The sequence below is a fragment of the Dama dama genome, chromosome 6, assembly GCF_033118175.1.
Source record: "Dama dama isolate Ldn47 chromosome 6, ASM3311817v1, whole genome shotgun sequence".
In the NCBI taxonomy this organism is placed as follows: domain Eukaryota; kingdom Metazoa; phylum Chordata; class Mammalia; order Artiodactyla; family Cervidae; genus Dama; species Dama dama.
This window is the reverse complement of record NC_083686.1, coordinates 6,831,132-6,855,461: the sequence shown is the minus strand read 5'-3', so window position 1 is coordinate 6,855,461 and position 24,330 is coordinate 6,831,132. Positions and strand designations below refer to the sequence as shown.

Here is a 24,330-nt window from a genome sequence, read left to right as displayed (position 1 = left end):
TGTACATATCCATCCCAGCTCCCTGGCTATCCTTTACCTCCATCCTGCCCCCTGGTAACCATAAGTTTGTTCTCTAAGCCTGTGAATCTGCTCCTGTTTTGTAAGTTCATTTGTATTATTTCTTTTTAGATTCCACCTATAAGGAATGTCATACAATATTTCTTCTTCTCTGTCCAATAAAGTAGATTTTTCTTAATTCAGAGTAGAAGAAATGGTCAAGGAATCCTGCCTTGATCAGACCTTGTAGGAACTGTCCTTGAGACCTCAGTGGAGGATGTGGCATGTCCAGATTCCCTCCTCAACATTGCCCTTGATTTTTCTTCCCTCCCTCTGCGTTGACTTTGATCCCTCTCCCCTTCACATCTGTTTCCTTCTATACCCACAGGCTTCTCATATGACCCCTGGCTTCATCACCTCTGTGTGTCTTTTCTATGTTGCAGATTCTTCTTTCTCATCATTTCAGCCTCTTCTGGCCATTCCCGGTCTTGGGCGAGGTCATGGTATCTTTCTTGCTTCAGTGCCCAATCGCTGCCTGATTCTCTCCCCATTTCCCAGTTCAAATGCCCCAGAGGGAGGGTCTCACGGCTTAGCTGGTCCCTGCTTGCCAAGGGGCCAGTCTGGGGATTGGCTATGTTCTGAGTCAGAGCCCTCCCCTGGTCCAGCCAGCCAGGACTGGAAAGACCTGGAATAAAGCATGACTGCCTGGGCGAAACCCATCAGCATCTGTTAGTGCCTTTGTTTGTCTGTTTTTCTTTCTTTCTTTTCAAAAAGGTCTGAAGGGCAGACACCATGATGTACATAACATCATAGGATTTCTTGAAGACCTGAGTTGACCATGTATGTGAAAAGTGACTGTTCTAACTGGTTTCTTCCAAAAGCAGGCCCAGAGGCAGGGACCTGAATGTAAGTAGCTTATGTGGGGGGTGCTGAAAACACCAATAAGGTAGTGAGGAAGCGATGGAGAGAAAGGAAAATAGCTCATATGTGTGTGTTACTAGGCAATGACCACAGTAGCTGAGAGAAGCTTGTTCCAGAGGGAAGCTGGGGAAATGAGAGAAAACACACAGCCCAGAATGAGCTCACCCCCAACAGCGTGGAAGCTGCAGGGTCTAAAGACCAACTCCCAGGAGTCCTTGGTGGGCGTTGCTTTCCCAGCACTTTGGACGTGCCTTGGTGGTGCTGCAGCACAGTGGATTCCTGAGGTTCTGCCAAGCCTCCTCCAATTGCTCAAATGGTCAAGAAACTGCCTGCAATGCAGGAGACCTGGGTTTGATCCCTGGGTCAGGAAGATTCCCTGGAGAAGGGAATGGCAACCCACTCCAGTATTCTTGCCTGGAGAATCCCATGGACAGAGGAGCCTGGCGGGCTACAGTCCATGGGGTCACAAAGAGTCAGACAAGACTGAGCGACTAACACTTTCACTTTCAAGGTTCTGGGAAGAGGCCCCCCAGGCACAGAGAGGGAGATAAGACAAATGAACAAGCTTCCTGAGCTCCTTAAGGTCTAAGGAGTAGAGGAGAGGCACTGATATCACCTGCTGCAGCCCTCTGTCAACTTTCAAATCAATGTCACCTCCATGAGGGTGGGGAAACAGTGTCTGGCACATAATAGATGCTCAATACATATTTAAGGGATAAGTGAAAGAATGATAGAAACTTCTATATAAATGAATGTAATTATTATCGGGGCTATTGTTGTGGATCCTTCTTGTTTGTTTGCCTTCTATGCTCCTTGGAAGAAAAGTTATGACCAACCTAGATAGCATATTAAAAAGCAGAGACATTACTTTGCTAACAAAGGTCTATCTAGTCAAAGCTGTGGTTTTTCCAGTAGTCATGTATGGATGTGAGAGTTAGACTATAAAGAAAGCTGAGTGCCAAAGAATTGATGCTTTTGAACTGTGGTGTTGGAGAAGATTCTTGAGAGTAACTTCGACTTCAAGGAGATCCAACCAGTCCATCCTAAAGGAGATCAGTCCTGGGTGTTCATTGGAAGGACTGATGCTGAAGCTGAAACTCCAATACTTTGGCCACTTGCTGAGAAGAACTGAGTCATTTGAAAAGTCCCTGATGCTGGGAAAGATTGAAGGCGGGCGGAGAAGGGGACGATAGAGGATGAGATGGTTGGATGGCATCACCGACTCAATGGGCATGAGTTTGAGTAAACTCTGGGAGGCAGTGATGGACAGGGAGGCCTGGCATGCTGCAGTCCATGGGGTCACAGAGTCAGACACGACTGAGCGACTGAACTGAACTGAGTCAATGAGGGCTTCCCTTGTGGCTCAGCTGATAAAGAATCTTCCTGCAATGCAGGAGACCTCAGTCTGATCCCTGGGTTGGGGAGATCCCCTGGAGAAGGGAAAGGATACCCACACTAGAGTTTTGGCCTGGAGAATTCCATGGACTGTATGTATAGTCCATGGGGTCGCAAAGAGATGGACACGACTTAGAGACTTTCACATCACACATAGCCACTGAAGGGATTAATAGGGTTGGAGATGGGTAAAGGGAGTGTTAACCAGGGACAATGGACCAGCAGCTGGTACCAGAAAAGGGCTGGCTTTTCATACCAGCTCCTCTTCCATCACTACCAGGACTCGGACAAAGCAGAAGAAATATCTTCGACTCGGACAAAGCAGAAGAAATATCTTCCTCCTATATACGCTTCACGTTGTATTTTAATGACTTCTTTTCTGTAATCTGTCCTTTGTATTCATTTCAGTTTTATTTTCAGCTGAATACAATGATGATCAAGGGAGGAGGGGCATATTTGTCTTCCTTTCTCAGTCCTGCATTCCCAAGAACAACCTGGAGTCCTCCTCTTGATTAACCCCCAACCCAACCAAGTGGCAAACAAGACGGCAGCAGTGAGTGTGAGGGGACAGAACGAACCCGCCTCCACTGATAGTGGAGGTGTTTCCAGGCAATCCTGCTTCCCTCCTTGGACACCACTAACCCGCTTGTAAAATATACTCACTAGTCACAAATGGGACAAATGGGCTTTCCCACCAGTGGCACAAAATCAAAGAGTGCAGCTTGGATGTGAGGCTGAAACTAACTCTCCAATGGTCACCCCAGGGTCCAGACCTTGGGGAGCATTTGCCCCAGAGGATCAGAAACTTCTCTGGTCCTCAGAAAGGACCAAGGTCAGCTTCACCCTGGGTCAAGTTCATCGAGCCCCACATTGTCCATACCGGCAAGTGGCCCTTTACACACAGCCCACTCCCAAGAATGACACAGAGGCCAGTGGCTCGTAGACTCTTGTCATCTCACCAGACAGAGATGTTCTCTCCCTCCGCCGTTTGGAGTCATTGAGAGATAGAGATGGGCGATTTCAAGCCAGTAAGAGACTCAAAGTTCTTGTGTTTCCAAAATGGCAGGAACTTAGGGAGAGGGAGAAAACTGATGCCTTCCCCATGCATCTAAGGGCTGAAAATTTATGTCCTATCAAAAGAGCTGATCTGAAAACCTGTTTCCTCTTTAACTCTCAGTCAATGGACGGGAACAAGCCCGCCATTGGATATGCAGAGGGAATTGCTCTACAGAAGAGTCTTTTTCAATTTCTCTTTCGTCCTGTTACACATCAGTGTGTTTAGGTCTGTACAGAAACCACCAATCTATAGCTAGAATGCATCTTCTGTTCATTCCATCTCTCACACTAGTGCTGTTAGGAAACTCTGCAGTCAGCGTTTAGCACAGGAGTTTGAGGATGTCAAGACCGAGGCTCGAATATGTCAAAAATAAAGCTATTTCTTTGGAAATGTTTCTTCTTTCCCAAAACGGGGAGAAAATACACTTCTACTTTTGCTTCAAGGCTGACTTTGATGGCAGGAGAATGGAAAATGGCCAGCTTACTTTTAAGGGACTGACCTCTAGTGGCCAGCAATGATAACTCCTCTACTAGAAAACAAATTTTCTGACAAAATCCAAGAGTGAGCTTGGAGAGACTTTGAAGATCATCTTTCTCTCTCCAGTTCTTTTCTCAGTTACAGAAGAGGAAACAGCTATTCATGAAAGATCAGGAACTTGTCAGTGGTTGCTAAGGCCGGACTGGAGGCAAAATCTTCTATATTTCATTTGGTTCATCTCCTCCCGTTGCCCAGCACATATTTAAAAGCTACCCTTCCATATATTCTGCAATTAATAGACAAATAACACTCTTTCAAAAAACTAAAAATAGAGTTACCGTATGATCCAGCAATCCCACTCCTGGGCATATATCTGGAAAAGATAAAAGCGCTAGTTCAAAAAGATACACACACCCCAGTGTTCATAACAGCACTATTTATAGTAGCCAAGGCATGAAGCAACCTCAATGTCCATCAACAGATGAATGGATAAAGAAAATATGGCATATATATATATATATGAATATTACTCATCCATTAAAAAAAGGATGAAATAATGCCATTTGCTGCAACATGAATGGACCTAGAGATTCTCACACTAGGTGAAGTAAATTAGAGAAAGACAAATACTGCTATCACTTATATGTTGAATATAAACAATGATACAAATGAACTTATTTACAAAACAGAAATAAACTCACTGACATAGAAAACAAAATTATGGTTACCAAAAGGAAAGGGTGGGGAGAGATAAATTAGGAGTTTGGGATTAACACATACACACTAACACATATAAAATAGATAAACAGCAAGAGCCTATTATACAGCAAGTGCTTGCTAAGTTGCTTCAGTCATGTCTAACTCCCTGTGACCTTATGGACTGCAGCCCTCCAGGCTCTTCTGTCCAAGGGATTTCCCAGGCAAGGATACTGGAGTGGGTTTCATTTCCTTCTCCAGGGGATCTTCCTGACCCAGGGATCGAAGCCGGGTCTCCTGCATTGCAGGCAGATTCTTTACCATCTGAGCCACCAGGGAAATGGTTATTGTACAGCACAGGGAACTATATTCAATATCTTACAATAACCTGTAGTGGAAAATAATCTGAAAAAGAATACATATATATGTATACATATATACATATATGTTAAGCCTCCCTGGTAGCTCAGATGGTAAAGAATCTGCCTGCAAGGCAGAAGACCCAGGTTCCATCCCTAAGTTGGGAAGATCCCCTGGAGAAGGGAATGGCAACCCACTTCAGTATTTTTGCCTGAAGAATTTCATGGACTGATGGGCCTGGCAGGTTATAGTCCATGGGTCACAAACAGTCAGACATGACTGAGTGACTAACACTTATATATATATATGTGTGTTATATATATATGTGTGTCACTGAATCACTTTGCCATAAACTTGAAGCATTATAAATCAACTATACTTCTTTTAAAAAATAAATTAAATAAATAAAACAACAACAAACTCTTATTTCAGGCAACCTTTCTATGACTTGCCATAAATCTAATTGGATAAAAGTGGTTAGATATTTCAACCCCCTTATAAGTGGTAAACAGCTAGAAGTTAAGAATTTTTTTTAATTATCTTTAAATCTCTAGTACTTTTCACCTTACTTGTCACATGGCATATATTTAATAGATATAGATAGATGAACAGTTTGATTTTAATTTGAAATTAGACATCAACCAAAACCAAAAGTCCCTTGCCTGGTTCTCCCATTAGCACGTGGCAGATCTAAAACTTGAGACCAGCAGTTCAGTTTTACACTAAAATCCACCATCCCAACACCTTGCCCTAGAGCCCCCTGCCACTGAGGATGGCCTTCCTAAATTTCACAGAAGCAACCTTTCTGACTCTCTGAATCAACGCAGCTGATTCAAGAGGAGACAGTATTTTTCAGATGCTCAGGCAAAAGTTTTTGCCCTTGAATAATGACCCAATAAAAACCGTCCTTCATATGTTGGTTCATTCCTTCAATCATTCGACATATATTTTTTGAGTGTTTACTATGTGCTGGGAATTTCCCTCAGTAATGAGAACCCACTGGGAAAGACTAAATGATGTCCCAGCCACCATGCTAGGAGTAAGCCCTGGGAGAATAAAGAAAGAAGGCAGTCTTGATACTGATGACAGAGCTTTCCCCAGGGTTAGTGGAGACGTCAATTAGGACTCAGCCCTGAAGCTTGCAAGCATAGATTGAAATTTTGAAGAATTTATGAATAAACCTCAACATCCCTTGATAAAATAACCCAGGTTGGTGGTGAAGAGAGAGAATCTTCAGATGGTAAGGGGCAAAACTTGTGTTTCTTTTCCCCAACCATCATTCTTAGAATTCATTTGGTTTTTGAAGATCTAGCAAAGTCTACCAACACCATCATACTTGCTTCTGCAATTATTCTTCATCTCCTTACCCTTCCATCCCAAACATGGGTATAAACCCTTTCTTTAATTTCCCACAGCCCAGATGAGGCCATGTTGGAATCATTACAAGATTTTACTGAAGTCTCAGGAAAAAAAAAGAGGAACCACAACAGTGTTTTTAAAAGGTAGCAGCTATACATGGTGGCACCTGAGACCTGTGGGCACCCTCCAGAGGTTGGCCAGACTCCTGTAGGGTTGCTTTCCTGTCTAGCCGTGGTTAGGTGGCATATGGCCAGATCTAAACTTCCCTACCACCCCAAGAAATTCCTCAAGTGTGCCAAAGCCCCTCAGAGTCCCAGCCCAAGACAGCAGAGTGGTGCATGATGACAAGAGTCTCCTTTCCCTTTCCCCCAAATTCCACCTCTCCCCTCGTGAGAACACCAGCAGCTTCCTATTTACAGATGGCTTCTACTCCAGAAATCTATTCGCTAGACAGTTTTTTGGAATCAGCCATGCATTTCCAAAAACATCAACAGTTATTCAAATCAGAGGCAAGTCCCAAAAAGTGCTATTTATATCCTGGCCCATCCAAGGATATAATGGACCAGCTAAGGATGTTGGAAATGCAGCTCTCCAATTTGGCAGAAATCAGGAAGCGAACCTAGATGCTCCTGCATGTGTGCTTGCTAAGTCGCTTCTGTCATGCCTGACTCTTTGCAACGCTATGGATTGTAGCCCGCCAGTCTCCCCACCCACGGGATTCTCCAGGCAGGAATACTGGAGGGGGTTGCCATGCCCTCCTCCAGGGGATCTTCCCTACCCAGGGACTGAACCTGTGTCTCCTACATTTCCTGCACTGGCAGGCAGTTTCTTTACCACTGTTACCACCTGGGAAGCCCATAGATGCTCCTAAGCACTCTCTGTATCCATATATCATTTGTACCAATATAAGGACCCAGAGCCCCTACCAAATCTCCTGCATCAGGAGAGAAAGCGTAGTTGCCAGGGAACTGCGGTTGCAGAGACAAGAAAATTCTTGACCTGGAATCAATAGAGTAGTCATTCCTAAATTGAGTCCAGTAAACTCCCTCTGTTTCCTGAGTATCTTTAGCATTTGGGGAATTTGAAGGAAATGCAGTACAATTCGTGGCACCGTAGGACATGAGAAAATAATAGACAGATCAGAGTGCAGAGTGAAACCGAATATAGTGTTTTTTATCAAGAGATACTGTCAGCCGCTCTTCTATCTAGTGATCCCAGCAACTCTCCTTGGACAAGACCTTGTTTCATTGAAGGATCATTTGAGCACCTTTTCTTGATTATGCAACTAAAGACAAGGGGACACCCACTGCCCTGGGAAAAGGGGACATCACAGGATTTTCTGTGACATGACGGATGCTGTCCTTTCCAAATGCCCCTTGCATCCTTCACATCAGTGAATAAATCTGCAAAATATCCTGGGGACAAAAGAGATTTAGACGCTGACTTTCCTGCTAAATTTAGACAGCACTTAAACCTCTCTGACAGAAGACCTAAACAGGTATTTCTCCGAAGAAAGCATACAGGGGGCCAATAAACACATGGAAAGATTCTCAACATCATTAATAATGAGGCAAATGCAAATCAAAACTACAATGTGGTATCACCTCACACCACTCAGTACAAGCAGCATCAAAAAATCTACAAACAATAAATGCTGGAGAGGACTGGAGAAAAGGGAACTTTCCTACACTGTTGGTGGGAGTGTAAACTGATACAGCCATTATGGAGAACAGTATAAAGATTCCTTTAAAAACTAGGAATAAATCTACCATATGACCCAGCAACACCACTATTGGGCATACACCCTGAGAAAACCACAGTTCTAAAAGACAATTGTACCGCGAAGTTCATTGCAGCACTTTTTACAAAAGCCAGAACGTGGAAGCCACCGAGATGTCTATCAAGAGATGAATGGATAAAGAAGATGTGGTACATGTACGTGATGAAATATGACTCAGCCATTAAAAAAAGGACAAACTTGAATCAGTTCTACTGAGATGGCTGAATCTAGAGCCTATTATACAGAGTGAAGTAAGTCAGAAAGAGGAAAACAAATATTGTGTATTAATGCATGTACATGGAATCTAGAAAAATGGTATTTATGAACCTATTTGCAGGGAAGCAGCGGAAACACAGATGTAGAGAATGGACTTGTGGACCCAGTAGGGGAGGGAGAGGGTGGGACGAATGGAGAAAGGAACATCAACATACATACACTATCAGGTAAGGTGGATAGGTGGTAAGACATTACAGTGTAACACAGGGGGCCCAGTCTGGCGCTCTGTGATGTCCTACAGGGGTGGGAAGGGAGAGGGCAGGCTCAGGAGGAGGGGAGATACACATGTAATTATGGCTGATTCACATTGTTGTATGGCAGAAACCAACAAGACATTGTAAAAATTGAAAAACAACAAATAAAAAAACAACCTCTCTGATGGACGAGATGGCCTTGATTGGGTTGATGAGGCAGAGGGGATATTTGGTACCCTGAGGAGGAAGGCAACAGGAGGAGAGGAGGCTGTGGGCTGGACTGCTGATGTGGGTTCCAATCATAACGCAGATGGCTGCGGGTGCGGGGAGGGGCAGGGCGGAGGAAGCGGTGTAGTTGCTGATTTAGGCATAGCTGTGACTGAGCGCTAAAATCTCCCCAGAGGCTGCACCGTGTTGGTGTAAACCATATTGGAGAGACCGGAGCTCTCTGCACCCCCAGCACTATTAACATTTCGCCACAGATCATTTTTCCAGCGGGGAGTTGGCTGTGGGGGAGGGGCCATCTAGTGCATTGTAGTTGGAGGATGTTCAACCACATCCCTAGAGTCAGACACGACTGAGCAACTCACACACACACACACACACACACACACACTGGCGTCTACCCACTCGATGTCAGTAGCACCTTCCCCAAGTTGTGACAACCAACAGTGTCCCCAAACTTTGTCAAAGGTCCCCTGGGATGGGAAAGCCAGCACTGGTTGAAATGCACCATTTGGAGCAGAAGGCAACTTGGAAGCTGAAAGGTGAGGAATCTAGGCAGAATGTTTGGACCATCATACACATCAATGATGTTGAAGGCAAAACTGCTCCAACTTCCTGGGACCCTTCTCCTTGGTAACCTAGATGCCTCTGCCCTCCCCCATCCACTGCCTCCTGGACACAGGACTACCATTTGATTCAAGTCAGAATTTAAGGACTTTGTCAGAATTTGTCCTCAGAATTTAAGGACAACTCCAAGTGAAAATGGGGTTTCAAGGAAGTCCTTCTGATAAAAACAAGCATTCTAAAGCCACTATTAAGAAAATGAGACTCTCATGGGACTTCCTTCAAGGCGCAGTGGATAAGAATCTCCCGCCAGTGCAGGGGACACAGGTTCGATCTCTGGTCTGGGAAGTTCCCACACGCCGCAGGACAGCTGAGCCTGTGAGCCACAGCTTCTGAAGCCTGCATGCCATGGAGCCTGTGCTCACAACAGAAGAAGCCACTGCAACGAGAAGCTCCTGCACCCCAACAAAGAGGAGCCCCTGCTTGACACAACTAGAGAAAAGACCCAGCCCAGAAAAAATAAATAAAATTTAAAACAAGAACTGAGACTGCCCTGATATTTGTGCCCTAAGCTCACAGGTAAGACCAGTGAGATGCACTTAAGGGAAGTAGCTAGAGAAGAGGATGTAAAAATTGTAGGAAAGGAAACTTTTTGAGGCTTCCCAGGTGTCTCTAGTGGTAAAGAAGTGAAATGAAGCAAAAGTCGTATCCAGCTCTTTGCAACCTCATGGTCTATACAGTCCAGGGAATTCTCCAGGCCAGAATACTGCAGTGGGCAGTATTTTTTTTCCCTTTTTTTCCCTTTTTTCCCCTTTTTTTCCCTTTTTTTCCCTTTTTTCCCCTTTTTTCCCTTCGCCAGGGGATCTTCCCAACCCAGGGATCGAACCCAGGTCTCCCACATTGCAGACGGATTCTTTACCAGCAGAGCCACAAAGGAAGCCCCAATGGTAAAGAAACCACCTGCCAATGCAGGAGACACAAGAGATGTGGTTTCCATCCCTGGGTTGGGAAGATCCCCTGGAGGAGGGCATAGCAGCCCACTCCAGAATTCTTGCTTGGAGAATCTCTTGGACAGAGGAGCCTGGAGGGCTACAATTGATAGGGTCGCAAAGAGTCAGACACAAGTGAAGCAACTTAGCGCTCAAGCATGCAACATTTTCAAAGAGAAAAATACTCAGACTAGAGCCCTAGTTTTCTCTATGTAAGAGCATCTCCAGTCATTTCACATTATGACATGAGTCTCTAAATAAATTTAATCTTACCGCATTTTATTCTCAATAGCTCAGACAGCTCTCTTAGGAAGTGGGAATGTTGTGAAATGAAGCAAATGAGGAAAAAAAAAAAAAAGTGTTGCAATTCAACAAAGGTTGGAAATCATAGCCCCGGAGGAACAAAATTAAATGCTTTAATATCTATAAAATAAAAATAAGCCACATAACCAATATATCTGAGTCAGTAAATGTTTCTCTCCATTTGCTATAGAAACAACAGGCTCAAATTTACTGGAGTTCGAGTTATATTTCAAGGAGAGATGTATATAATTCAGTAAATTGGAAAATATAAATCAAATGTTGCAGAATGCAGTTTTATAAAATTTATGATTCAAAGGTGATTCTTCAGCTTCCAAGTTGAACCTTATTTCAGTGATGCATGTTCCCTTGTGAAACATTTTTCTTTCATGGAGAATAAATCAGCTACAATCAAAAATATTTTAGAACTCCAAGACCCGAGTAAGAATGACACATTCGTCTGAAGTTGAAATTGTGTTTGACACGTCCAGGTGTACAAGGCATACTTTAGCCATTTATTGACTGAAACAATGCACCATTGCAGCTTTTATCCGTGCCCTCTCCTGTGCAGCATTATGCTTTCATCTCAGGTACTATCATTTTTCCATGTTTATTCTGGTGTTCTCATCTCCCAAAGGGGTTTCTAGTGCATCATGCTTTAGTGACATTACCCTTGAAGGCACTGAATGCATTATTCTAGTTTCTTTTAGGTATACATGTAGAAATCATGTGTCTCAGAGTCCCATGTAAAAAAATAATGACTAAATTTCATTCATCAATTCATTCATTCATTTATGTATTTATTTAAAGATACGACCACTACGGTTACTATTGAGCCCCAAAATGCAGTGACTTAAAAGAGTAATTTTATTATGCACATGGATTCCATGAAACAGAAATGTGAACAAAGAACTGGTTGACTAATCTCCACTCCATAATATCTGGGGCCTCAACTGAGAAAACTTGAACCCTGGGAGGTCAGTCAAATTTAGGGGCTGGAATCATCTAAAGACTTGTTCAGGTGCATGTCTGGAGCCTTGACTAGGGTGACTCAAAGACTAAGACTGGAAATGTAAAATGGCTCAGCCGCTTTGGAAAACAATTTGGCAGTTCCACAAAAAGTTAAATATAGGATTATGATGCAACCCAGAAATCCACTGCTGGGTATGTATACCCAAAAGCACTGAAAATAGGGCTTCAAACAGTCTTGTATGTGACTATTTATTGTAGCATTATTCACACTAGCCAAAAGGTAGAAACAGCCAAGCGTTCATCCGCAGATGAACGGATAAGGAAAACGTGGAATATTACTCAGCCTTCAGAAGGAATGCTGTGCTGGTGCGTGCTGCGACGTGGATGAAACTCGGGAGCCTTATGCTAGAAGGAAAGCCAGACACAAAGGAACACACGTTGTGTGATTTCACTCAGACGAAATATCTAGAATAGGCGAGTTCATAGAGACGGAAAACAGATTAAGGCTACTTGGGGCTGGGGTGGGGCAGAAATGGGGATTTATTGTTTAAAATGTAAAGAGTTTCTTTTTGTTGTGTATGGGCTATCATCTTTTGTTATTCTGGCTGGTCCAAAATAAGCTTTGTTTCCTTTAAATAAAAAGAATTTGTAGTCAAATAGTATAATTAATATATTAATTATTTGATTATAGATTCTTTTTTTAAACGGGAGGATAATTGCTTTACAATTGCCTTAGTTTCTGCTGTACCCAGCGTGAATCAGCTGTATGTCTACACATATCCTGTCCCCCTGGAGCCTTCCTTCCACCCACCCGCATGGCACCTCTTTAAGTCATCACAGCACGAGCTGAGCTCCCCGTGTGATACCACAGCTTCCCACTAGCCACCTGATTCACACATGGAAGGGTATGTATATGTGAATGCCACTAAGGAGTAAAGAGTTTCTGTTTGGGGTCATGAAGTCTTAGATAGTGACAATGGTTGTGCAACATTGTGAATGTAACTGATGCCACTCACTTGTACACTTAAAAATGGCTAAAATAGCAAACTTAATGTCATATATATATTCATAACAAAAATGTCTCACCAGGTACAAGCAGTTTTATGAACAAGTTCATAAAACAGATAATGTATGTGTGTGTGTGTGATAAAGAGAGAGACAGACAGAAGCAGAGAGACAGAGAAAGACAGGGAGAGAGAAAAAGAAAACATATTTGTCTTCCTTTTTAATGTTAGAATATCCTTTATTCTCAAGAACAATACAGGAAAAATAATAGGCCAAACTCAGTAAGGAATATTAAGGCCAAAAAAATCTAAATATGAGTAACAATATCCCAACAGTTAATTTTTAAAACATCTTTACCAAGTTTAGTGTATCCTAGGAATGAAAGAAGAGTTTGACATTGTCATTGTGATAACAACATTAAGAGAAGCCTTATCATGGCCCTCTGGAGTAAGTACTATTATTAACCTCATTTTACAAATGAGGACACTGAAACTTTGAGAAGTTAAGGAATTTGACCACGATCCCTCAGCTCTGAGATCCAGCATCCAGATTCTCTCTCTTCTCTGCTCTTGACCTGCACTGGATATGGTAGATCTCAATAATTTCTCCTTCATGTCTTTCATCCAAACTTTTCCTAGCTTCCACCTCTCTGTGCCACCTTTGAATTTTTAAATCTATCTTTTACATCACTCATTTTCTGTCCAGCTCTCTCATCCATATGTTAACCCATCCTTTGCCTTAAATTAAAAAATTAATATATATATATGAATATGACTCATACATATACCGCATTGCAAATCAACTATATCCCAATAATTTTTTAAATTCAAGACTTTATTATTCACTTCTAAAAGCTCTAGCTGGTTCTTTTTCACTTTTTCCTGCTCTTTTTGACAGTATTGCCCTCTTCTTTCATAGTTTCAAAGCCTCCTTTTAAGTTCTTTAATGGTCCTTGTTTTCTCTGATTCTCCATATGATCACTGTATCATCAGAAGCTCTTGGGTATCTATTGCACCCTCTGACTGTCGGTAGACTCCTGACTGTTTCCTCCTGTGTGTCTAATTTTGGATTGTGAGTTCACCTTTAGAAGGTTTTTTCATCGTCATGCAGTCACGTCCGACTCTTGGCGACCCCGTGGACGGCAGCATGGGTCAGGTTTACCTGCAGCAATTCCGCCTGGACTGCTTGAAGGTGCATCTCTCCAGAGAAGTTTTCTATCTGCCCTTGGGCACCTGACAGGGATACAGTAGCCTGAGCCCATTTTTTAAATGTGTCCCCTGGGGAGTTCTTAAATGATGTAGGTAGCATAAGTAAGGCAATTCAGGAACCTGGTGCAGGCCAGTGGTTATGAATTCCCCAGAGAATATTTCCCCTGCCACATGCAGAGTTGGTGAACCCAGACAGAGCAGTTTTCTCCTGGAGTCCCGGCACCCGCGCTGGGTCACAGGCCCTTTCAATTGAAAGATGTCTTTCAATTCTGAGGGTCTTCTTTACGTTACTTCTTTGACACATTGTACTTTTTTGTTTTCTTGACTCTTTCTATATAACTGCAAGTTGCATTTCTTAACCTGTGACCCTCTCTGTTTCTCTGTATTGCCTACCTAGACAGCATATTGAAAACCACAGGCGTTACTTTGTCAACAAAGGTCCGTCTAGTCAAGGCTGTGGTTTTTCCAGTGGTCATATATGGATGTGAGAGTTGGATTATAAAGAAAGTTGAGCGCAGAAGTATTGATGCTTTTGAACTGTGGTGTTGAAGAAGACTCTTGGGAGTCCCTTGGACTGCAAGGAGATCCAACCAGTCCATCCTAAAGGGAATCAGTCCTGGGTGTTCATTGGAAGGACTGATGCTGAAGCTGAAACTCCAATACTTTGGCCACCTGATGAGACGAACTGACTCATTCGAAAAGACCCTGATGCTGGGAAAGATTGAGGGCGGGAGGAGAAGGGGACGACAGAGGATGAGATGGCTGGATGGCATCACCGACTCGATGGACATGAGTTTGAGTAAACTCTGGGAGGCGGTGATGGACAGGGAGGCCTGGCGTGCTGCGATTCATGGGGTCTCAAAGAGTCGGACACAACTGAGCAACTGAACTGAACTGAAAGGCAAAATACTGCTTCTTTCATTGAAGGAGCCAGACATGCCTGTACCTGGGACCTGTTATTTGTGACTATTCAGTTCCTCAAGAAAATAATGTCTTGTGTTTTCCAATTCGATGCCAGTGAAGGTGGGACTATATAATCCATGGAATTCTCCAGGCCAGAATACTGAAATGGGTAGCCTTTCCCTTCTCCAGATGATCTTCCCAACCAGGGATCGAACCCAGATCTCCTGCATTGCAGGTGGATTCTTTACCAGCTAAGCCACCGAGAAGTCCAAGAATACTGGAGTGGGTAGCCTATCCCTTCTCCAGCAGATCTTCCTGACCCAGAAATCCAACCCGGGTTTCCCACATTGCAGGCAGATTCTTTACCAGCTGAGCCACCAGGAAAGCCCCCTACTTGATTAGGGCCCAGCTTAATGACCTTACTTTAAACTGATTACCTCTATAAAGACCTTGTCTCCAAACAACGTCACATTCTGAGGTTCTGGGGATTAAGACCTGAACATATCTTCCTGGGAGACACAATTCAGCCCAGCACACTATAGGGCAAAACCCTGAGTCTCTCTGAAGTGCTGCTGAGCAGACCAGCTAATGTCCTCATTCTGGTGCCTACCCGACCCACCCCACCCCTCCCCCCACACACACACAGATGCACACACACACAGATGCACACACACACACACAGATATATACACCCAGGTACACATACATGCACAGTCACATACACAGACACACAGACACAGACTCAGACAGACACACACACAGATACACACACACACGCATAAATACACACATACAGATACATACACCCAGACACACACATGTACACACACACACAGACACTCGGACAGACACACATACACATATACGGAGACACACACAGACACACAGATGCACCCACATGCACATACAAAGATGCACGCACAGAAATACATACACAGACACACACAGATATATATACACACACAGAGACAGACCCAGAGACACACGCAAACCCACACAGACACAGATACACAGACACGAACACACACAGAAGGACCCAGATACACATACACACGGCCTAGTATACTTGGCGTGTGGCTTTCTTTGGTCTGTTCATTCCAGTCCTCAATCATTGCCTTTGCCTCTTTTCCCATTTCCTTTGCTTTTTGAGCCTTAACAGTGATCTCCTTTTTCAGTAAGTTCAGGGTGATTCAGAGAATAAGCAGGGTCATCTCGCATGTTCAATTTTCTGTGTTTAACCAGAGAACAGTCCACAGCAACCTCAGGGAGCATGCAGATAAGTCAGACATCCTCACCCTGTAACAGGACCTTTCCTGATTCTAAGCCACCCACCTCTGAGCATCGCCTGTCATTGATCAGAAATGCCCGGTGACCGATAATGTGAGGGAGGGGGCTGCTCTGAAAACTTGGCCTCTTTTCTGCCCAGAGCCCCCAGGCTCATTCTCTTTGTGCTTCTCCGGTAAGCTGTGTGCCTCTGCTCACCCTGGGTATGTGCCTCTCTGCTGGAAGTAACCTGTCGCTTTAAAAGAAAAAAAAAAGCTGCGGCGTGACCTTCCTTAGGAACGGGTTGCTAAGCGGGTGTTTTTGCTGAGACGTGGCTGCAGCTTCCCAGGGAGCAGCCCAGGAACCGCCCCAACACTCAGCCTTTGCCCTCCGGAATTTTTTAGAGGCATCATCAGGGAGAGCCGTCTCGCTCCACGTTCAACCCAGAAAGCGGGATCTGCAAAGTGCCCTGAAAAGTTCCTTAAGGTAAATCAGTTCTTCCCGGGAGCAGTGCTGGAGCAGTGGGGTCCTGCTGACAGCTAGCAGGCTTGGAGCTCAGCCTCTCCCAGGGACACCCTGAGCCGATTTAATGAATTGTAAATGTAGGAGTCCTTGTTATTATTTACGCTTTACTTTCTGAGATGAAACATGGAGCGTGACTCGGGCTGCTTTGATTAGAGCCACCGCCTGGTGCCTAGCTTGCAGGAAATGTAAGTCCAGCTCATGACAGCCCCGGGGGAGAATGCCTTCAAAAATCTCCCTCTGCTTCCTTCCTGGGACATGCACGTCACCCTGTTGCATTCCCGTCTCCCGGAAGCACTGGTTGCAGGCTGCATTGCTGGGTCTTTTCATGCCAATCGGTTCAAGGAGTGAAGTACTAGTTACTGCAAGCTTCACTTTCCTCAGCATTAGACAGGAAGGACCGCTACAAACAAAGGCTGACTGCTCTCGCCAAGAGACAAAGAGTTCTATCAGCTGCGAATTAAGCTGATCCTTTCCTTTTGTTGCAAAGAGGGGCTCTGAAAGGCTATTAAAGTCTAAGGGGAAATCCGTGGATGTTACTGGATGTTCATATAACCTTTTCTGCAAGTAAATCCAGTACCAGAAAGAAATCTCTGGCAAATGGATCTCCTCGAGCTTATTTAAGGAGTCATTCAACCAAACACGCATTGAACAGCGCCAGGGCACCAGGTTTCAGCAAGGTGCTAAAGTTTAGAATGTGCAAAAGTGAGCCAGACTGGGTCAGGAGCTCAGAGTTTGCTGGAGAGGTAGACCTATAAACAGATAATAACAGCACAGCGTGATAACTGCCATAGGAGACTTATGAAAGGCTTTGAGTGCTCAAAGCACGGCAGGATGACCCCCAGGGAGCGCCTGGGAGCACTTCGTTCATCCAGTGAATGCACTGGGCCTATATCACATCCCACAGCTCAGATGCAGTGTTTATATGTACTCTTTGGAGACCATATTCACTATATTGAGCTGATAAAATGATTCTATAAAGCTGCTTATCACTTACCTTTTACTCTAGGAAGCAGTGGCTGGAAGAACTTGGAGAATTAGGTAAAGAAATCAAACAGGGTATGTTTGGACCAGAGGTCCAGGCTTTAACAAGATAAGACAGAAAAAGCTAAGTGCTGTCCATGGGTTGAAAAGGCTCATGGGCTTAAAGACAGAGGAAGGTTTCAGAAACACCCTAAAAGGAAACAGAAAGGAAGCTGCCCTGGGCCCAGCTGAGGTACAGGTGAGAAGCGTTATTCATTCCAGTGACTCAACGTTGAGAACCAAAGGTGGTCATGGGAGATTTGATGTCACCTAAGGTCTTTCTTATGATTCCATTCCCCTTTCTTTTTTTTTTACCTTCCCTATAACTTTCTTCTACTTTCCCCCTCTAGGATCACCTTTGCTTAAAAATAACACTTTTCAGTATTGAGAGCCTGGTCCATGATGGGCAATTTGCTACATATATTCTATCATTTGAAAGAAAGTGAAAGTGAAAGTTGCTCAGTTGTGTCCAACACTTTGCAACCCCACAGACTATACAGTCCATGGAATTCTCCAGGCCAGAATACCGGAATGGGTAGCCTTTCCCTTCTCCAGGGGATCTTCCCAACCCAGGGATCGAACCCAGGTCTTCCGCATTGCAGGCTAATTCTCTACCAGCTGAGCCACAAGGGAAACCCAAGAATACTGTAGTGGGTAGCCTATCCCTCCTCCAGTGGATTTTCCTGACCCAGGAATCAAACAAGGGTCTCCTGCATTTACCAACCGAGCTATCAGGGAAGCCCTGAGCCATGGAGATTCTATCATTTAACCCTAATAAAACAATTACTTATCTAGGTAGGAATTATAATCACAGTTTACAGATACAGAAATGTATCTCAGAGGGCTGAAGGTTTTGCTCCCAGATCACCTAACTGAATGAGAGCTGGAATTTGAATCCAAGTCCATACAACTGTTGACAAAGGCCTCACTCTTTCTATAAAACCATGTCTTCAGTGTTCTGGAGTAGGGTGCATATATTATATTATCTTTCTTTCTTTCTTTCTGTTTTTCATGGAGACGTTAGAAGATCGAACCTCTTATGTGACCTTTTAAGCAGCCAAAGTTGAAATGCCTAGCATACAGCGCCACCCTTTGCGTTACTTCCAGTCCTTTTTCCCTGCGTCCTATATAATCTACCACAAGACAGTCTGGGTAGGACTGATCACTTGATGGCCCTCGGAGAGGGTCCAATTGTTTGGGTGAAGGTGTCAGTACGTTCCTTGAAGAATATCTTTGGTTTCCTGCATTGAGTTAAACTAAATAAATCAGTGACCTAAAGTAGCCAAAGTCCTTTCACAAGGGGGTAGTGCTCTGTGCTTTTCAGTTGTAAATATTTTCAGAATAGTGGACTAAGGGAGACGAGTTACTGACATTGCAAAACAAGAGTGAATGTTGAAACAGACAGGTAGGGGGCCATGGGGGAGCACTGTAGGGGTCAAGTTCTGAATATGACGTATAATAACCATAACGGCGAATCGTGGAGCCGTCCGAGCTTCACCTCAGGGCATCCCTTCATTGCCTCCTGTGCACAGAGGCCTCTACTGCTGGCTGGAAGTGCTCCTGCGAGCCCTAGTGATAAGGTACATCTAGACAGAGCACAAATAAGGCTCCAGTGAACCACAGCTCTCATTTTGATGTTGCAGGAGGAATATATTATTAATGACACACACTCAATACGCATGATGATGACAAGCTGCGTATTAAAGTTAGGGAGTATTGATTTGTTTTCTCAGCAACAGTGTTCATAACAAGATAAATTTTGATGTCGTTTGATTTCCTTGGGAACTCATTCAAAGGTAATGATCAGGAATGCACGATGAGGAAAAAAAGTCAACCCCATTACATTTTTCATGTTCTGCTTCTATTTCTTTCATATGTAACATTTTTAACTTATGGAGGATCTTTTTTTAGCTACTAAAATACTGCACATTTCTTTTGTTTCCACTTCATAATTACCAGAGTTGCAGTTCAGAGAGTTCCCATGTCCTATAGCATTTTATGCTGATTGTCTGCCCTCTGGTTCTCTCTAGATTACCTCCTCACCCTTTTATTTTTCTTTTATAGAATTTCAGATGCTTTATTTCCCTTGAACTTTCTAACTCCGCGTTAGGGTCAAAGAAAGCTTGAGTGCTTCAGATGAGCTGCTTACGTGACCAAGACCAGTTAAGATTCCAATTCCACAGCTATTAAGAAGGGCTTGTAATATGTCAGCCCTGCCACTTCCCCTGTGTTCTCTCCTTTAATCTTCTCAGCAGCTCAAGGATGACAATGACGCGCCGAAGGGCTCCAGAATGTGGCCAAGGAAGACACGGCCAGTAAAGAATGATTGAGTCATTCATTCAACAGATGTTTATCTTCTCTACTGGGTACAACAGTCCTAGGCTCTGGGGCTAAACAATGAGCAAACATTCCTGCCCTCCTGCAACTTGTGTTCTAGTGAGAATGGGCAGATGATAACAAATAAATATATATGTCAACTGGTGATAAATACCATGGAGAAAGAAATCACTATAAGGTGGTTGGGGAGCTCCAAGGGGGTCGGGGGTGGACGGCTATTGTAAGCATTCAGGGAAGATGCCTCTGATAAAATGAAATGTGAGCAGAGCCTTGAGAGACATGAAAGAGAGAGAGTCTGAAAATGCTTGGGAAGGCAAGTTCTAAGCAGAGCCAGTGAGACAGCTCGGAGCCAAGAAGATTCAAGTACAGATCTTACAAGGCCTTGTAGACCATTGAAGGATTTTGAGCTTAACTCTAAGAGAGGGAGGTCACTGGAGTATTTTGAGTCGAGGAATGACATGACCTCACTTACACACTAAACAATTCACCCTGGCTTCAATACAGAGAATGGATTGTAGGTAAGTGAGGCTGGAAGCAGAGAGGTCAGGAGAGTGTCAGTCGTGTCCAACTCTTTGTGACCCCATGAACCATAGTCCATGGAATTCTCCAGGCAAGAATACTGAAGTGGGTAGCCTTTCCCATCTCCAAGGGATCTTCCCAACCAAGGGATCAAACCCAGGTCTCCCACATTGCAGGCGGATTCTTTACCAGCTGAGCTACGAGGGAAGCTGAGGTCAGGAGACTTACAAAAATGCCCTGAGAGACAACAGTGCCGAACCAGGGTGGCAACAGTGAGCCGTTTAGAGCTGGCTGGACTCTCAGTATAATGTGAAGGTGAAGCAGGCAAGGTTTCTGATGGATTGATGTGTCGTGTGAGAGCCACAGGGGACTGAAGGATGACTCCAAAGTTCCTGGCCTGAAGGGGGAAAAGATGGAGTTCTATGCATTATAGCATGCAGATGACACCACCCTTATGGCAGAAAGTGAAGAAGAACTAAAGAGCCTCTTGATGAAAGTGAAAGAGGAGAGTGAAAAAGTTGGCTTAAAGTTCAACATTCAGAAAACTAAGATCATGGCATCTGGTCCCGTCACTTTATGGCAAATGGATGGAGAAACAGTGGAAACAGTGGCAGACTTTATTTTGGGGGGCTCCAAAATCACTGCAGATGGTGATTGCAGCCATGAAATAAAAAGACGCTTACTCCTTGGAAGGAAAGTTATGACCAACCTAGACAGCATATTATAAAGCAGAGACATTACTTTGCCAACAAATGTCCGTCTTGTCAAGGCTATGGTTTTTCCAGTGGTCATGCGTGGATGTGAGAGTTGGACCATAAAGAAGGCTGAGCGCCAAAGAATTGATGCTTTTGAACTGTGGTTTTGGAGGACTCTTGAGAGTCCCTTGGACTGCAAGGAGATCCAACCAGTCCATCCTAAAGGAAATCAGTTCTGGGTGTTCATTGGAAGGACTGATGTTGAAGCTGAAACTCCAATACTTTGGGTACCTGATGAGAAGAACTGACTCATTTGAAAAGACCCTGATGCTGGGAAAGATTGAAGACAGGAGAAGAAGGGGATGACAGAGGAAGAGATGGTTGGATGGCATCACCAACTCGATGGACATGAGTTTGAGTAAACCCCAGGAGTTGGTGATGGACAGGGAGGCCTGGCGTGCTGCAGTCTATGAGTTCGCAAAAAGTCGGACACGACTGAGCGACTGAACTGAACTGTGCATTATAGCAAGGAAGGCTGCAGGACATGCAGATTCAGGGTGATGACAAGGGGCTTGTTTGGGGCATTTTGTTAAGCCAAGAGACCGTCTCCCCAGGTAGTAGAGTGGTAAAGAATCCGCCTGCCAATGTGAAGGAAGTGAGTTCGATCCCTGGCTCAGGAAGACCCCTTAGAGAGGGAAATGGCAACCCAGCCAGTATTCTTGCCTGGAGCATTCCAGGAACAGAGGAGCCTGGCAGGGTCACAGAGAGTTGGACACGACTAAGGGATGGAGCACACACACAAGCTAAACGCAGGTGTCTGTCGAGCATGTGCATACTTGAGTCTGGAGTTCTGGGGACATGTGTGGGCCTTGGTCTAAATGTGGGAGTGTCAGTAGACAGACGGTATTTAGAGCAGAGAGACGAGACAAGCTCACCAAGGGAGGGAGTTGAGGGAGGCTCTTCCCCAGACACTGTCGCGTGTGGCTCACCAGACCAGCAAGTTTGAGCGGGAGAAATGGTGGGCAGGAGGCAAACCAGGAAAGAGTGTGCCTGAGAAGCCAAGGAAAGAAGCTGCTGCTAAGTCACTTCAGTCGTGTCCAACCCTGTGCGACCCCATGGACTGCAGCCTACCAGGTTTCTCCGTCCGTGGGATTTTCCAGGCAAGAGTACTGGAGTGGGCTGCCATTGCCTCCTCCGCAAGAAAAGAAGGTATTGCAAGAAAAAGAAGGCAATGGGTCACTTTCCTTACTCACCGCCTCTGATGGGGCAACTAAGCTGAGAGCTGAGGGCTGAACATGAGACATGGCGAGGCGATGAAGGGGTCCTCATGAAGAGGAAAAGCTAAAATGTCACATAACCTCCTTCTCCTCCTGCCTCTGTAACTCAGCTTGCCCCTTGCAAAGTAGATCACATAGGTCACATAGTCTCAGAAAGTGGGGACTCACCATGCTAGGAACTGGAGCTTATCTCAGCCGCCCTTGTCCTGCTCTTTGCAACTGCCCAGCCCCTGCAAACTTGTTTAATCACACCTGTCCGTGTAAAGGTCAGGTACCCCTCTCCCCATCTTGACTGCTGTTCCCACGCACGCGCAAAACCCCTTAGTTTAAATCAGCCTATTAACAGCTAGTGTTGCCCACTGTAGTCTATAAAAACTCTGTCTATAAAAACTCTGTAACCCCTTTGTTCGGGGCTCAGAGCTTGGAGTGTTAACTCCTCTGAGCCCGCCGGTGTAATAAACCTGAGTCCTCCAACTCTCCGAGTGTGGTGTTTGGTTTCTCAAAGGCTGATTTTTGCAACACTCAGAGATGCTGGCAAGAGCGCCGTCAGGGACTGCTGGGCCCAAAACACTGATTTGGAAAGAGAGGGTCTGAGGAGTTCCTCGTAGAGGGCTGAACAATTGAGTGATGGGTAGAAAGAGACATGAAACCCAGAGAGAGCTTTTTTTAAGGAAGCAGCCTTTGTAAACGGACGGGAATGAACCCAAAAAGCAGGAAGAATGGATTATGCAGGTAAAGGGGGGAGACCGTCTGAATCAAGGTCCCAGACGGGGAGAGGGCAGAAGCAGTACCCAGGCAGAGGCCCTTGTCCAGATGGGAGCAGGACAGGCCGCGGGAGCTAGCGGAAGCGGAGGGGATGCCATGACTCATTGGGGTGGGGCAGGGGAGGGGAAAGGGCCTCTCTGGCCTCACCTCTTTGCCCTTGAAATGAGAACCAAGGCCAAGAGCAGAGAGTGAGGAGGGACAGGATGGTGGACATTTGAAGGGAGAGGAAAGTGAAAGTCACTCAGGTGTGTCCGACTCTTTGTGACCCCATGGACTGTAGCCCGCCAGGCTCCTGAGTCCATGGGATTCTCCAGGCAAGAATACTGGAGTGAGTAGCTGTTCCCTTCTGGAAGGGATCTTCCCAACCCAGGTCTCCTGCCTTGCAGGCAGATTCTTTACCATCTAAGCCACCAGGGAAGGGAGAGGAGAGGCTATGAAATAATCCTTCTGGAGCTAGATTTCCACCAGGGTCGTCAGACACCAAGGGCAGAACCCTCTCCTGAGACCCGCCTCCTGCACGGGAAAGCCAGCTTCCTTCCCAAGGTCTTGGGGACGGAGGGACCAGCCTCCTTCCTTCTCCTCTGGGGTTCATGTCCATCAGGCCTGGGGCCTAAGAATGCATTCCTTGGGGCTGGACCATCTACTCAGCTCAAACACTTCTCTCGCCATCAAGGTCAGCTTCAGCATTGTCAATAGTAAGAACAAAGATGTTTCGCTGAGTTCAAAGCGCCTGACTTCTCTTTGTTCTTTGCCTGTCAGGGAGGAGCCACCACCGGGGAAATGAGGTCCAAGGAAGAAAAAGTGAAAATAATTACAGAGGTGAGTGGTGGTTTAGATGCACCTGATGGATGTCTGAGTGTGTGTATGCACAGGTGTGTCACACGTGTTGGTGAATGAGGAAGTTAGGCCAACGACAAGCATTTCTTGCACACCTACTGCGTGTGTAGGGCTTCTGCAATGGCTCAGAGGTAAAGAATCCACCTGCAATGCAGGAGATACAGGAGATGCGGGTTCGATCCTTGGGTCAGGAAGATCCCCTAGAGGAGGGCATGACAACCCACTCCAGTATGCTTGTCTGGAGAATCCCATGGAGCGGAGGAGCCTGGTGGGCTATAGTCCACGGGGTCACAAAGAGTCGGACTTGACTGAGCATGCTTTGTCATCATTTCCTGAATTCCAACAGAATGCAGTTCTGAGTTACCACCTACGACAGGGCCCAGTTCTGCTGAAGCACCTGCTCTCTAAAGAAAT

At 45.1% G+C, this 24,330-nt stretch overlaps 1 protein-coding gene across 2 annotated transcripts in view; it reads left to right on the top strand.

The window, feature by feature from the left end:
- The first annotated feature begins 16,283 nt into the window (after positions 1-16,283).
- The window catches only part of CC2D2A (coiled-coil and C2 domain containing 2A), a 126,041-nt gene continuing 117,994 nt past the window's right edge, over positions 16,284-24,330 (top strand). For both annotated transcript variants that reach the window (XM_061145484.1, XM_061145480.1), the window contains exons 1-2: positions 16,284-16,427; positions 23,839-23,898. In XM_061145484.1, coding sequence (XP_061001467.1) covers positions 23,860-23,898 — 39 coding nt within the window. In that variant the 5' untranslated portion in view covers positions 16,284-16,427; positions 23,839-23,859. The remainder of the gene's footprint in view (positions 16,428-23,838; positions 23,899-24,330) is intronic.